The sequence below is a fragment of the Hylaeus anthracinus genome, unplaced genomic scaffold (assembly GCF_026225885.1).
Source record: "Hylaeus anthracinus isolate JK02 unplaced genomic scaffold, UHH_iyHylAnth1.0_haploid 3, whole genome shotgun sequence".
NCBI classification, from domain to species: domain Eukaryota; kingdom Metazoa; phylum Arthropoda; class Insecta; order Hymenoptera; family Colletidae; genus Hylaeus; species Hylaeus anthracinus.
In genome coordinates this window covers 12,086,288-12,101,982 of record NW_026535284.1, presented here as the reverse complement: position 1 = coordinate 12,101,982, position 15,695 = coordinate 12,086,288, and the positions used below count along the sequence as shown (strand labels likewise).

The 15,695-nt window shown below is 47.6% G+C and overlaps 1 protein-coding gene across 2 annotated transcripts; it reads left to right on the top strand.

Annotated features, from left to right (window-relative positions):
- Positions 1–395: 395 nt before the first annotated feature.
- LOC128893981 (hemicentin-2) lies at positions 396–15,443 on the top strand. 2 transcript variants are annotated; one of them, XM_054155338.1, is made up of 12 exons: positions 396–1,998; positions 7,663–7,795; positions 9,859–10,070; positions 10,150–10,260; positions 10,452–10,667; positions 11,471–11,767; positions 11,840–11,970; positions 12,114–12,273; positions 12,355–12,657; positions 13,111–13,572; positions 13,758–13,967; positions 14,520–15,443. In XM_054155338.1, exons 1-12 carry the CDS (start codon positions 1,893–1,895, stop codon positions 14,561–14,563), a joined length of 2,385 nt encoding a protein of 794 aa, XP_054011313.1. In that variant the 5' UTR covers positions 396–1,892; the 3' UTR covers positions 14,564–15,443. The 2 variants fall into 2 exon arrangements, with proteins under 2 accessions (XP_054011313.1, XP_054011312.1); XM_054155337.1 differs by having other exon boundaries at positions 397–1,998; positions 13,111–13,578.
- Positions 15,444–15,695: the final 252 nt, after the last annotated feature.

Genomic DNA, 15,695 nt, shown 5'->3' with positions numbered 1-15,695 from the left:
AGAGAGAGAGAGAGAGAGAGACAGAGAGAGAGAGAGAGAGAGAGAGAGAGTGCAGAGACGCGCGGCGGAGCGGAACGCATGCGTTTCCAACCACCCCGCTCTATGCGCGTATGTGTGCGATTATGCGAGCCTATCGGATGTTTGTCAGTATGTATATACTTTGGAAACTGAATTGCTTTTGTATAAACAATCTTCCATAGCGAAGTCTATACGAAATTAGTAATTGTGTACACTTTGTATACATTCTAGGGGTACAGTAACCCTTTCTACCTGCACATTATGGACAGATCGCAACCAGAACATTCCCCTCGTAAAATACTCAAAACCGTCCACAGGCTCCCTCGAGGAAATAGGGTTCGAATAGTCTCAAACAAAGGACTGGTCGAGGATGCTGCTGCCATTAGCACGGATGCATAACGGTGCATCTCCGCGGGATGCGTTTCACGCGCGGCGAGGCTTGCGTGCATTTGGAGCACGGGTCAGGCCACGAGTGCGTGCGCGCGTAGAAGTGCGTGTTCCTCGGGACCGGGTTAAGCGTGCGTGTGCCGCGCGAGGAGGGTGCATGGCTAGTGGGGGCAGCTACACGCGTGTCTTCGGTTTTGGTTTTAGTTCCGTGGCAGTCGCCGCCGCCGCCGACGACGACGACGATCTCGAATCGTTGCTAGTTTCCCTCGACTTGGAGTGTCGTCGCGATCGGCGTGCCTCGACGATTTGTTTCGTTTCTTTGGCATTCGTTCGCGTTCCTTCGTTACGACGATCTTCGGATACCGCAACAGGGGACGCCATTTCGACGCGACTGGAACCGCAATTCCGAGGTGTGCGATCGTTGGAATTCCACGCCTCTTCGAACGAGTACGGCCGCGAGGCGTGTTTCGCTCGCATTCAGCCCGAAGGACAGACTTTCGAGAGGAGAACTGTATCGAAATCCGAGAAATTCGCAGGCGCAACGAGTGGAGCGCGCCGCGGCAGGCGCGCGAGATCGAGCCACCTGATCGAGGGAACCCAATTTAACCGTGCGACGCGGGAAAAAGAACGAGCGATCCAGGAATAACAAACGCGCGCGCGGCAAAGGGAACGACACGCGCGGGAAAGAAAAACGAAGGCGATAAAGGAGAGCTCCCAGTCGTTTTGAAGACGAGATCAAAGTTGAAATTGTTCGGGGGAGTGGAGAGAGAAAGAGTGCCACAAGACTGTCTAAAAACGAAGAAGACGATCGAGAGTGGCGACAAAAATCCCGACAAAGCGAGAAGAATTCAAAGGACGCAAACGTGGAAGGAAAGAACGAACCTGAAAAGGGACAAAGACGGATCCGTGAGTCGCTTAGACGCGAAAAAAGTGGCGGCTCGTTTTGTTAATCAAAAGATTTCGCGACCCGGCTCGTTCTCGACGTGTCACGACTAATAACGAGCACGTGTGACCGCGACCGTCGATAAGAAAAAAAAGGACGCGTGGAGGAGAGGTCGAGAGGAAGTCCATAGAAATCGTGCATCGAGTTTGACCGCGGGTGGTCCTCGCAGTGACTTCCAGAGCGATCCTTGCCGCGACAGGACCTCGTTTTAACGCGAAACTGCGGATACTTTTTAGTGCATTGAGACATATCGGTTACGGTTCCTCGAACTTTCAGCTACACAGACTCATCGTTTCAAGTGTGAGCAATGATAAACTGATAACGATCAATCGAGAATGCGTCCCAAGTTAATCGAGTGTGCAGCGTCGTCGAGCGCGCGTGATTTAAAATATTGCAAGAGGGATCGCTGTTGATCCAGCTGTCTGAAGGAGACGACGGGATCACCTCGATCGCGCGGGATCTTGAATGTTCCTGCGGTATCGATCGGACGTGGCGGTGTTTCGCGCATCAGCTCGAACGCCTGATCCTCGCCTGCCGGTTCGAGATGCACTGCACGTCGGGACACGTGTTTCTGACAAGTTTGCTGATACTTCTGCGAACGCGTCAAGCAAACACGACCGCGGAGGATTCGTTGGAATTTCAGAACAAAGGTGAGTACGATGCTCGAATCATTTTTGAGTGCTTCCAAGTAGACACTCGTCCAATTTTTGAGACTCGTATTCGAGTGGGGAATCCCCGAGACGCAACTGCGCGTTATGCAATCGAACGATCAACGAAACATTCTCGATGACATCGTAATCTAACAAACACTGAAACATTCATACTCCTATCAATATTTTTTATTGCACTTTCATATGACGATAACCTCATAGGGAGATAAAGTAGATGTCGTTGCCTGGTCCAAGCGACTCGTTATGACAGTCCAACGAGGTGTTATGAAAATGTAGTATTTGCGAGGAATAAAGTCTTCAAAGTGTCCACTACTGGTGCTTTTACTTTACGACTAAACGTTTCGAAGCTTATTTCGGAGCAAACGAGCACGCCGACCTCGGCCCGATTTAAATGAGTTAGAAGTTAGATGGTTCGAGTCTATCGACAACGACCGGAAGTATTCAAATAGACCCGCACACGCCCGTATACGATCCAGCGAGTTTTCGATGTTCCTAGCGTTCGATCGACTCCTTTATGACGTGGATCTTAAAAAATACGAGCAACCGTCTTTAACGACATCGTATTTCCTGTTTTTCTCCTTCGACGATGTTCTATCAATCTTTAACCGCTGAAATATGGTTTTTCACGCTAAACGTCAAATGGCGTGAAATATGTTTCTTTATCGATCGTGTCTCTGCTGTATCTAACATTTGCTACAATCCCCATTATTGATACACCTTTTGACAATCGCTAGTTTGAGTCACGATAAAAATTTATGTGTACTGTCAATAATTCAAAGTACTTTGAGTGAATCGACAGTGTCGATGAATGAATCCTCGGAAGAGACCAGAAGTATCGTTTAGATCGCCTTGCGATTGTATTCTGCGTTTCGAAGGAACGCGAAGTAACGACGAAAATAGACGTCGTGCGAGTCTATGGCACACGCGTTGCTTCAATTTACCAAGATTAGGCACGCCCGCCAACCGAGATAATTGTGTTATTAATTATCGACGGTCCGTTTACCTCGACTGTCGTCCATCAAAGGCGGACCATGACCGAAAGCATCGTTAAGGATGAGCAAACAAAAACAGATAAAAAACAAAGTAATTTCGGTCACGTGAGTTATAATACTAAAATAATACTCGCACGAAAATATACGTACAAATACAGAACTGAGCGTTATTCGAATAAAATTTCTAATAGACCAAAGTAAAACCAAAAAGATGAAATCGCGTCGTCAATGTTTCGTTCTTACAGGGCTCTCAAAAAAATAGGAAGCACCTCAGCGAATCTGGTGTGTAGATATTTTTGGTCTGTGGGCGAACACCACGCGTGATCCGGAGCAAAAGAATTCGCGCGACTTATTTTCGACGCCGTAAAAAGGCGCCGCTTCGTTTTGATCCCATTCGCCGTTCGTTACGACGCTCGTTTTTCGTGGCGCGGACAATTTCCAAAATTTATTTATTTTTTTCGGTAAGCGGGAACCACTACTTTTGAGAACTGATGTATTGGTTCCGGTTTTCCATCAACACTTTGGAGAGACAATAATAAAAGCATTTGTTCTGTGTATATAGTTTACAACTTTTGTTTACCAGACACATTATTCGATATTTTTTATCTATCCAAGAATTTTGCTCATCCCGATCCAAAACAGGGACTAGCGTTTCTCTCGAGAAAAGGAATGCGTCTGAACAGACTTCCAATCTTTTATAGCTTTTAACCAAAGAGGCGAGGTCGAAATGGAGTCAAAAGTTGGAAGGAATTCGAGGACCTTTTCACGCGCCTCGAATTCCGCCCAGCTAAAAGGTAAATATATTGGCGTCGTCGACGTGTAATAGATCCCCCGACGATTCCTTTATTCGATTGAAAATATTTTGGGAAGATAGCGTAAATACGAAGACGGGTCTCTCGACGATCCATCATCGCTCCCGTAGGTATCGCGGGTGGAATCTTTTACATGTTTGTTTAACGTTAAACGTCAGCTCGAACGAGCTCCCGCGAAAGCAACACTTTCTGCGAAACGAAAGCACATAAAGTGAGCGCGCCACTTTTCGCTCGAGCATCCCCATCGGCTCCCTTCGACGTCTTCTTCTTCTCTAGTGCGCTAATTGCGCTACAAATTTCCTCGCAAAGGAATTGCATCCCGAGTGGATTTCGGGGAAATCGCCAGAGGAATCCCAACGCGATCGTTTCAACGAGGAGCGTCTAATTAAATTGTCCCGCGAGAGGCTTCTTCTACGAGCTTGAAAAATTACTCGAACGCACCTACTTTACATTTAAATAGACCGGTCAAGCTAACATTTCAGACTCTGTACACCGCGTTTGATTGCCACAAGAGGATCTGGTCGAGTCCCAAACACGTGTTGTTAAAAAATTACAATTTATCGTGAGTGATATTGGACCATGCATACCTAAGAATGCGCAGAAATTGAGGTAAATCAGTAAAGAGGAGATCGTCGATTCCGTATAAGATGCTCGCGCTAGGTCCAACTTCTCAAAGCGGTCAAAGTTTGAATAACAAACCAGACGAGCCGCAGGGGCGCGGACCGAGGAACGCGGGGATAAAATTACCATACAAAGTGATCAAACGGGAGACCTCTATCTCCGAAGCAACCCTCGGACGGGGCCAGGAGAGGGTGCCAACGGCACGCCGCTTGGAAAATCTGATGTTTCACGAAGAACTTTAATCTCCCGTCACATGCTCCTGCGTCCTCTACAAATGGGCCCGGGGGGCTCTGGGAGGAGCCGTCGAAAATAATTACAGGTCCACGGATGAAATATCGAGCGTCCCCGATTTCAACGTCGGAGGACCTCCAGCGCGGCCTCGAACGTCTTCCGAGCCGGACCCTCCTCCGTTGTCATTTTTTACGAGTCGAATCGCCGGTTCCAGCCTCGTTCCGTCATATTTCACGGCTCCCAATCGACTCGGCATCGAGAGAAATCCCGCCCCCGATCTCTCCACGACTTTCGAGCGTTTAATCGCGGCCGCGCCGCAGCTAGTCCTTGGATTTTCAATAAGCTCGGGAACAACGGACCGCCGCCGTCTCCTCAAACGACCCGAGGAACAACCATCGACCAGAACGAACGCACGCGGTGACAGTTGGAATTTTATTGGAAAACCGAACTTCTTCCGGGGTAGGTCAGCAACAGGTGTTGGCAGAGGAAGTCGAATTACTTGAGAACGGAATTTACTAAAGCGTGGTTGGCAGGGGGCGGGGACAGTTCCGAAAGAGATAACGCTTCAGGCCGACGCGAAATTTAATAAAACCTGATACATCTCGCGGTCGTCGCGGGAACTCAGAATAAAGGATTGGCCTGCGACAATGCGAAGACGTCGGAGCCATCGAAGGAATGCCTTCGATCTGGTCCCTGAGACGCACAATGCGCGAATACTTTCCAGACGCGAAACAAAGAACAGGAAATTGCTCGGTACCGTGCTGCGATCCAACCTCTCGAATACACTCGGTAACAAAATTAAAGGAGCGTTTCGTTTGCTCTTGGAATCTTTACGTATCCGTTTTTGTACAAGGAGTGTCTCGGGCGCTCGACAACTTCGTATTTTATAAAATGCACGTTTGATGAAAAATAAGTAATGAAAAATTCACCGTTTTTCAAGAGATGAAATTTTGTCGCCGAGTGTAGATAGGCGCCGATAACAACTCGCAAATTAATTCCACGTTGCGAGGGGCCCGGTACGCGATCCCGGCGCCGCTACGCCGGCGTCGAGTCGAGGCTGCTCAGTCATATTTCCACGTTATTCCGCTCGTCGTCTTCGTGGCTCGTAAATTACTTTAATGGCCATTTTTAAATGCTCGCGAATTCGATTCGCGAAAGATGGATGCCGTATCGGGCTGAAAGGTGGAGGAAGAAAGGGCGCGGAGGGGTCGGGGAACACGAAAATAGACGGCTCCGGCGGAAGCGCGGTTTCCTAACCCGCGCGATACAAAAATAACAGGGTTACCCTTCGAAGCAGCATTATTTACATAACGGTACACTCGGACGTACAGATTCTTTCCTCGAATCTTTACCGATTTCCGACGGAAATCGAAATTCTATTCTGAGATGAAACGGCACACGCCCGGAGGGCGATTGTTTAGACAGCGAGTGGCCCGTTTGTGCCCCCCCAGGCCAAAATTAGGGTTGCTCGATGGCCTAAGATCGTAATTAAGGGGGCGTTTAACCTAGGACTTTGAGAAAAACGATTCTCTTCCCTTGTTTTCTCCCAGAGGCAAATAAGCTAATGTCAAATGAATTTAAACGAGTCGCTGGTTCATATTTATAGCCTAATGCTTTGGTATGAAGCTGTTCGATTAGGTAACGGCGGTCTCGTACGTGTAATTTCTCCGGAGATCGTGGTACAGCGACGAAACGCTCTGTCGAGAAGACAAACTGGCCTCGGTCGTTCGCCTTTCAGCGACGCGTTACGCTGCACGAACACGAAAAAGCTGCTCCGGGATGGAAAATCGAAAACGTCGACGGGAAGAGCGAAACGGGCCACGCGAACACGACCTACCGCTTATCTCGTCGATTTTAATCTTTCCACCGACCCGTCTACTCTCGGGCTTTTATAGGCCGGACCCATATGGAACACTGGATGACGCGGCGCAGTATTTTATAAACGATTTCACAAAATTCCAACAACTTGGCAAAACGTGAATAAATATACCTCCGATAGTATTTTTTCCGAAAACTTCCAAATATCGCTCAATTGAAGGGACTCGAAAATAGACCACTTAATTTCTTTCCTTCCAGGTACAATTAAAACGTTGGTACTTTAACGAGTCTGTAATAAAGACTGACGACTGATGCCCTAGCATTAAAAGTGACTTAAAGTCAAGCGGGCCGCTTTGGATCCGTTTAGTTTGATATCCGTGTAACGAGCGACACGCGCCAAGCTCGTATCGAAACGATGCATCATCGCGCGCGATTTTCAGCGCGCATCGTCCGTGATTTAAACTTAGAATCCTCGCGATGTTACGAAGTTCCATCCTGTGGAGAAAATAGAAACGATATAACGCGACTGCACACGTGGGTGAGAACCGGTGTTAATGTACACCGCGGTATGCCATTGATAACTCGGTCATTCTCTCTTGGCAACTATCTCCTCCGCGGGCGTACTCGTCGTCTCCGGTTTCCGTTGCGAGTAATCGATTCCGTCGTCGGTGTCCTCCATAATCGAACGGCAGCTTCCGTCGAATCGCGTACACGTACACGCTTCGTATCTCGGAACAGCCGAAAACGACGAGCCTAAATTGTAACGGGCACAATAGCGAGCCAAGAACGCTTGCACGTGGCGCGTGCATTGCAGGGACGGGCAAAATTTTATTCCAATAATAGATGAAGAAGAAAAGCGACGCAGTTCTCTAGGGAACGTTCCAAAATTGAGATTAAAATAAAAATTGTAACGTAGTTAGTTTATTTTCGTCATGATATCATAAGCGACAAAGCCGCCAGGGATTCGCTTCATTAGCGACACTTTGTCCAATCTTTCGCGCCACCCTTAACGAGCGACCGAGTACTCGAAGAAAAGGGGTGCCGACCTTTCGTTGCCTCGTGAATCTCTTTAGTTGGCGGCGTTTGTTTGAAATACCTAACAGCTTTATTAACGAAATGCATGCCTTTGTGTGCATTTTTTTAAGGTTCTACGATTCACGCTTTTACAGGCCCGGTGAGGTTGGTGTGGGCCACCGAGGGTGAGGACGTCGAATTGCCATGCGACATCACCCCACCGACGCCTACCGACTCCGTCAACATGGTGCTCTGGTTCAAAGACACGGTTGGAATACCTCTCTACAGGTAACGTTCCTATCTCTTAGATCAAAAGTGTCGTGACACGCAAAATAGGACACCCTTTGGAGCTATATTTTAGCATTATCGCGCCTCTGCATTCCACCGATGCCACTTTCTCACGGTGGACTTTCTATTTTCGCAGTTTCTGGGAATGATTTAAAAAAAGAAATGGAATGTCTATGTGTCGTGGACTGCCAGATCTCGACCACGCTTAATATTCGCAGATGCCATTGTTCTGAGATCGCAACTCGAAATACCTCTGGCTGAGGCTTCGGAATAGGGTCTCTCTTCACGGGCACTGCTCCTGCACTTTCCTCCATTGTCCGTTTCCGAATACTCTCTGGTCAATGCTAATCACTGGAGACAGCTCTCGCACCCCCGTCAACGACCATTTCCACCAACCTCGAATATTCACTTACTCACTATCGCTAACCCTCGATTCGCGACGTTATTGTTACTCACGTTATCTTCTACTGGATGAAATAATTCGAGACCTAGAATTTTAAGAGCTCTCCTGACAACATAGCAACATATCCGACAACCGAATAAAAATTCTTCCCGAGTCATCCGCATTCTACGGTTGAGCTATCGAATGAACCGGACGTGTCGAATGAATCGACCGTCTAAACTAAAGATAAATTGGGGTAGATCGTGTAACATAAATAAACAAGCTCGGAGATCTGTTGGCATCGGGCGCCGGAATTTCTTAATACCAGCGAAGTTCTACTACAAATAAAGCAACCGATCGAACATCATCCCGTGCTGACAAATCCGCGTAAACAGTGCCCGCGTGTTTGTTTGTTCAAGAAGAGGAGCATAATTCGCCGGTAAAGCGAGAAATCTCGATTCCAGCTCGTGAACGAGTATAGGAGCATTCTGAAAATATAAAAGAAAAATTTCTTAGAAAAGGATAACACACACACGTGGTGCCCGAAAGGCGAGAAGACCTTCGCGGCTAGGTCTGTTCCGCGTCAAAGGATGATCGTAAAAAAGTACAACGGAGGAAACGACCGACATGCGAGGCGAACGCAAGGCAGGTGGCTCCCCGAGATTTTACGGTTTCGGTTATTTGCACCGAAAGCGTTTCCGTAACCAACGCTAGAAGGAAAAAGGCTGGGAACACGTTGTGGCCAAATTTTCCTGGTATTGGTTCGTAACGTCATCGGGGTTTTCTGTCTTTTAAGAGCAAACTCTGGTCAAAACTTCGGAGATAGAAAAAAAATTCAATTTAATTTCTCTGTTTTCAATGAGCTTTAAAACATCGAGAAGCCATTGTAAAAAAAACTCTCGATTTTCTTAACCACGCCAGAGATATGAAAAGCAAGAGATGGCATACATACAAATGTCCATGGATAGAGAATTTTATAACCGATTTCTGTATTTTGTAAACTTAGTGCCACCAAACTGACACATCAAATTTCATGATTCACTGAAAAACTGTATCGAACCACGTATTCCAGAGCCACGAAGAGAGATGGTAATTCGAGTACGCACGAATGTGGCGGCGCTGGAATAACTCAAACCTTTCGAGGCGTTTACAACCGGCGCCAGAATTCGAATGAAATCGACTGCGAATTGGTTCTTTTCCCGGCATTGGTCGCCGCGGTGGTTTCCTCCTCAACATTGCGTAACGGTCAACCGTTCGCGAGCGAATCTAAATTCGCTGACTGCGTGTTTGCCAACTATCCTTTTTTTCGCCGCGAATAGAACCGCGCGCTAGAGTTAGTCACCGAAACTGGCCAACTGCCGGTCCACCGGTGTTTACCAGCTTCTTCTCCACCCGGAAACGTCAACTCGTTCGATCGTTGACTCGTCGATCGAGCCAAGAATGTCGACGCGCGAATCGACAGGAAACTGTAACCCGGTCACCTCGATAGTCTGATCTTGAGATCGTTTCTATGAAAAACCAAGGAGCAACAATTTTCGCGGTTGCGAAGATCTGTAAAGGGTTGAACGTCGCGCGCCAAAGTCCAAGAATTAAGGATTACCCTTAGAATAAAGGCCATTAATCTTTACTTACATACTAGGTTCAATTAGAATTGCTTACGTATTGGTTACCATTTGTATAGCTTGGACGCAAGGAGTGGAGACCTCTCTTCAGCGATGCACTGGGCTGTCAGCGACGACCTGGGCAGAAAGTCGTACTTCCAGATAGGAGACGGTCATCGTGCGAGGCTGAAGATTACCAAGGTCTCGGCCAAAGATCAAGGGATCTTCAGGTGCAGGGTGGACTTCATCGATTCTCCTACAAGGAATTTTCAAGTGAATCTCACCCTCGTCGGTGTGTATCGATAGAAGCAAGATTATGTTGTCACTTATCTTGACACGAGTTTCTGACCGTCTTTGGTTTCTTTGTTCAGAGGAGCCGACGAAACCTGTAATATACGACGCCCAGGGGCGAGAAGTGACGAGGGTGGGTGGACCCTTCCTCGAAGGCTACACTCTCGCCTTGACCTGTCAGGTGTCTGGGGGTAAATTAACCATTTCAACAGATAATTAACGTTTGAAATTTACATTTCGTAATTAGATATGGGCAAAATACTTATCTAGACTAGTTCCTCGAATAAGACGCAGTCAATGATGTCGATGAAGTAGTTATCGGACACGTACGACCTGAAAAAAATACGTAATACGTTAGCAAATGTATTTAATATACGCATAGGAAGACCGAAGCCTTCCGTGACTTGGTGGAAGGACGGCGAGCTCCTGGACGGCGTGGTTGACACCGCCTCTATAGGCCCTCCCAGTAAGTTCACGGTGAACCACCTGTTCATCGACAGAGTGACAAGGTCGTTGTGGGGCAGCAAGCTGGAGTGCAGGGCCCAATCAGCTCCCATGGCGGCACCAATCGTGCGAGAAGTTCCTTTGGACATTTACCGTGAGTACTTGGTTAACGTTATCGTCTATTCGGTTCCCAAGTTGTCTTCAGGAGTGAAAGAAACCGACGAAACGTTTCAAAAAAAGCCAACCACGCGAACGTAACATCTGCTGGGAATAAAACGACGCGAGCACGCTCTTTAAGGTCGCTTCTTTCGATTCTAGCGCGAGCTAAAAGCGATTTAGGGGGTTCCGATTCGACGTGCACGTGCTGTACTGCTCGTTTTATTTCCATTCCGATGATCGCTGACAAGAAGGCTTGAGAAAACGGAGATTTCTGTTATGAAATAGCGTTCTTTGAAAGTAACAAAAGGAGTGCGGAGGTCTATCGGTGGCTTATCCAGACCGATGGACTCTGTCACTGTCAAGGCTTGGATTAAAGTAGAATTGAATCGTCGAGTCATCCTCGAGATGAAACGTTAGGAAGTGTCCCCGCACAGAAGAAAGAAATTTAAATATAGTCGGAGCGAGTGACCCGCGGCGGAAGCGCGATGAATTCCAGCGATTTCGCATGGACCTCCTTAACTCCTTTGACGGTCGCATTTCGTAGAATTGGCGTTGAAAGTAAAAATACGCGGTTCGGATGGCGAACACGTGGCTCTTTCGACACTGTTATTTTCGCCATCGGGACTCGTCCTTCTAGAAAATTTTTTAAGCGCTTCAGCTAATCCTCACGAAGTTCACATTACTCTCAGTAGTCACCCAATACAATAAACAATAAACGTTGGGAATGAGTCACCACCGTGTTTCCATCCATCGTTTACTATTCGAATAATCTTCATCCCCGAATCCTGGGTCTAACAGTGAAGCCAGCGATAGTGAAGATCATCCTGAGCGACGAACAGATTTACGCGGGTCGTCCCATCGCCGCACGCTGCGAGACGTGGGGAAGCTCTCCCGCAGCCAGGATTGTCTGGAGTCTGGGCGGACAGACGATAGGCGAGCCCAATGTGTCCATCACTCAGAGGAGCAACTCTACAGTGAGCAAGCTGGCTCTGGCACTCGGCAAGGACGACGACGGGAAGGAATTGACTTGCAGAGCCGAAAATCCCAGGTTTCCCGGCGGAGTCCTCGAACAAACTAGGGTCCTCAACGTCGCTTGTGAGTCTTCGACGCTCCCTTTTTTCGTTAAAGACGAATTTGTAATGGATTTCCTTTGGTTTCTATGCTTAGACGCTCCTGTGGTCGCTGTCCATTTAGCCACTGGGTACGTCCAGAACTCGTTGAGGGAGGGAGACGACCTGAAGCTGGTTTGCAACGTGCAGAGTAATCCTCCTCCTACCAAGATAATCTGGTACCACGATGTGAGTATCCTCGATCGTCTTGCATTTATATTTGTGTAATTTCAAAGCTTCTTAAAGATATGTTGACATCTCTATGAAGATCGTATCTTCGTTTCTTCGAATAAATCAGATCAGAACATTCTACGTAAGGTCACGTGTTCCAGGAGAATCGGCTGGAGCACGATGTGGCCGGTGGGACATTGATTGCCTCCAATACCTTGACGCTGAGAGTCTTGACTCTGGTTCACGCAGGCGAGTACTCGTGCGCGGCGATCAATCCCGTCGGGGAAGGTCGTGGACCGCCAGTGTTTATCCGCATGAAATGTAAGTGCCTCCATGTTCACGAATTTATCCCGAATGAAATAGTCGTTGACGAGAGGTGTTCTTCTTTTCATCAATTGTAAGATGCTCCAAGATGTCGGTTGGGTCACGAACGGCGCGAGATCACGGCGGTTCGTCGCGAAACGGTGTCGTTGCGATGCGAGGTCGACGCGGCACCGGAAGACGCGGTGAGGTTCTTTTGGACGTACAACGGAACGCGCGGCGACGTGTTGCCGGTGCAGAACTCCAGGGCTCAGAATAACGGGCTCGTTAGCGTTCTGGATTATACCCCTACCGCCGACACCGACTTCGGAACTCTCGCTTGCTGGGCAAGCAACAGCGTCGGCAGACAAAGGGCGCCCTGTATATTCAACGTCGTGCCGGGGAGTACGTGTCCTTGGAAACTTACAACTAGAACGAATTCCATGAAAGAACTCTAGCCGGAACTTTCTCGCTTAGTACCGCGGAACCCGATACTCGCACGCTTTTTCCTGCCTATCCGACTCCTAAGACCCAGCTACCTCGATTCTGGCGAATTTTAACCCTTTGCGCTCGAAAGGTGACTCTCGCGAAGCTCAACTTCTATATTCTTTACTTTAGGAGTCCCAAACCAAAGTAACAATCCTCTAACAAGCGAAATTCCCCAGCTAATCGTTCAGAAAGTAGTGCGCCAGCCTATTCGTTTTCTCCAGCGACTGTTTCCGCGTAATTTGAGAGCGTGCGCTCGCTCAGCCTCGATTTATTGACTCTAACAGCCGAATCCGTGTTTGAAGTGGATCTCGCGTGCTACGCGAGATGCTCGAGCGTGTTCCTAACTCGAATAAACGTTACGATTTGCAGAGCCACCGCAACCTCCGTTCGACTGTTCCTTGCAGAACGAGACCAGCTCGCTGGAAGTGAATTGTGTACCCGGGGCGGACGGTGGTTCGCCGCAGTACTTTTTGCTGGAAGTTCGAGGCACCCCGGGGCAACCTGGAGTCGTTCAGGTGAATTCGCCCACGCTCCACGCGCCGCAAAGCGATCAGGGAACGGTCGGCGAAGTGCCAGCCATATATCAAGAGAAGAACATGAGACCTAACTTCCAGCTGCACGACCTTGAACCTGGATTCGAGTACACCCTGTACGTATACGCGGTCAATGGACAGGGGAAGAGCGAGCCAGCGCTCTTGGAGCACGTCAGGGTCATCGAGCCTATCGGAGGGAAGCTGGAGAGGACAGGAACTGGGATCTTCCTCGATGACCTGAAGAAGGCCCTCCCGAAGGCCAGCTCGGAGAATCTCATCATCGTGATCGCCCTGGCAGGTACAGGTAATCGATCGACGATCTGATTATTTGGAAAAATCTTCTCGGGCCGTCTTACCGAGCACATGCTTCGCGCGAAACTATTGTCTATTACAGTTATCTATTATTCGGATAAGATTCTGACCATGCCTCTATCGAACGAATAAAACGTGTACGGGTAGGATAACCGAGATTTTGCACTGAAGGTGCGGTGGCCTTGATCCTGATCGGTATCGGAATCGTCATCGGACTGGCTGTCTGCAGGAGAAGGACCAGTTCCCCTATCAAAGACGAGCCGGACGATTTCACCATCCCCAGCTACGTTTCGGCTCAAAGGGTCGAACCGAGGATCAGATACTCTAGCGATAGCAGACGTTCCCAAAGAACGAGTTTGTACGTCGAGGAAAATCGAAACGGTAAAGTGCTCTTCTATGCCGCAACGGTGTGTACGAGTACGAGCTCTGAGGGGGTTGTTCAGTCTTGTAATTCCGAAATATTTACCTATTTTAACCTTCTATTAAGGGGATCAGAAAGTAATGTCTTTTCTTTTACATTAAATTCAAACAAATAAATGTATAGCAAGATTCATTTTTAATCAATTATGAAATCGTCCTCGTTATCAACGACTTTTTGCCATATACTATCCAAATCTAATAAATGATAAACAAGTATCGACTTCCGCAAAAACGACATTACTTTCTAGTCCCTCTGATATTTCCACAGTGAATTTTACCTTCAGCCTTAAAAAATTTCAAACGAATCTGTTATCACAGTCAAAAGAAGTTCGTTCGTGATGGTATCATTTCGTATTTTTCTAAAGGTTTTCAATGTACTAGAATAAAAAAGGCAGGTTTTCAAAGATATCGAGGGTCTACTACTCCCAATACGCGAGTGCTCGAGGGTTGAACAAATATTTATCTCGTCTTATGAAAGTTATGAGATTGTAAGAATACATTTTTCTTTTTCAGAACCAGATCTGCTGCAGCGAGTGGAGATAGATCTGCCCGACTAGCATACGTAGAGGGTTGCTTCGTTTTGTACAGCTAGAAGCAACCGATGCACTCGTCGCTATGTATTATACGTTTGTACAGTGTACACGCTTCTTGCGACGTCCTGTAAGATATTAACCTGGCGAAGCTGTCCATTTTCGTAGATGTAAGATTACCAGGAGCTCGATAACCCGTAGGAAATAACGAGGCAGTGCGTTATCCGGTGATCGAACACTTGTTTCCACAATTCCTGTACCTGTGCTTTACGATTGTATTCGTGAAAGTGTTTCTTAAACGACGAGCTTTACATCGTTACTTATTATCGCGCCATGGACTACTCTACGCTGTAATTTACGTGCCATTTAAACCATAAGCGAGCAACGGGCAAAGTATTAACGTCGCCTGTGTCTTTATCGCAATCGACGCCTCGAAAGCTTGTCACTTTCCGTAGATGTAACGATATTTGTAGACGAACGTGAACAATGTACAGATATTTTTACAGTCACCTCTCCGTAAAAGTGAGATTCAATTTCTGCGTTCAACTATGCTTTCCAATCGCGTTCTCGAAGAACACGCGCCGAACGCGGTATGCTAGGTGCGCGAACAAGCGATCCACCAGTTCAGAATAGATCGATTTCTCACGCTTTTCCACGCAGTATTTCCTCGCTGGAATTTGTAGAAAATGCGTTGACGAATATATACGATATCTTTACTCGCAACAATGGTTGCGAAAATTATTTTAAGCCTGCGTTCATTCCTACGACTTGTTACATGTTGTTTTCAATAAAGCTACGTGAAACAACACGTGAAATGGCAGGAAAGTTTGTTCGCGCACTTAATAGATATCGTAAGATTCTCTAGAAACCGAAACGCTTATCGAATAATGTACATAGTGTAGGAAAATCGTGGCGATCGAACGCCTAAATAAATTTTCACCCGAAACAATTGAGTGTGTTCGTCAAGTGTCCTACCGAGCAACGCGACACCCCAAACGAAACTCCGATGGTTTCGGATGCTATGGCTATCCAACTGTCTACCTTCTGGATCGAAAAATAAAAAAAAAACCCGGGTGTCCTACCGTCGACGCTGTTCGTTATCATTGCAAAATGTGGCACACGCGATAGGTCGGATGGGCGACCGTTCGCTCGTGAGTTG

Excerpts from the sequence above, each read along its gene's own strand:
- LOC128893981 (XM_054155337.1), top strand. The coding sequence starts at position 1,893 with ATGCACTGCACGTCGGGACACGTGTTTCTGACAAGTTTGCTGATACTT. Across the intron at positions 10,668-11,470 it reads AGTTCCTTTGGACATTTACC|TGAAGCCAGCGATAGTGAAG; the intron begins GTGAGTACTTGG and ends TGGGTCTAACAG. Across the intron at positions 11,971-12,113 it reads AGATAATCTGGTACCACGAT|GAGAATCGGCTGGAGCACGA; the intron begins GTGAGTATCCTC and ends CACGTGTTCCAG.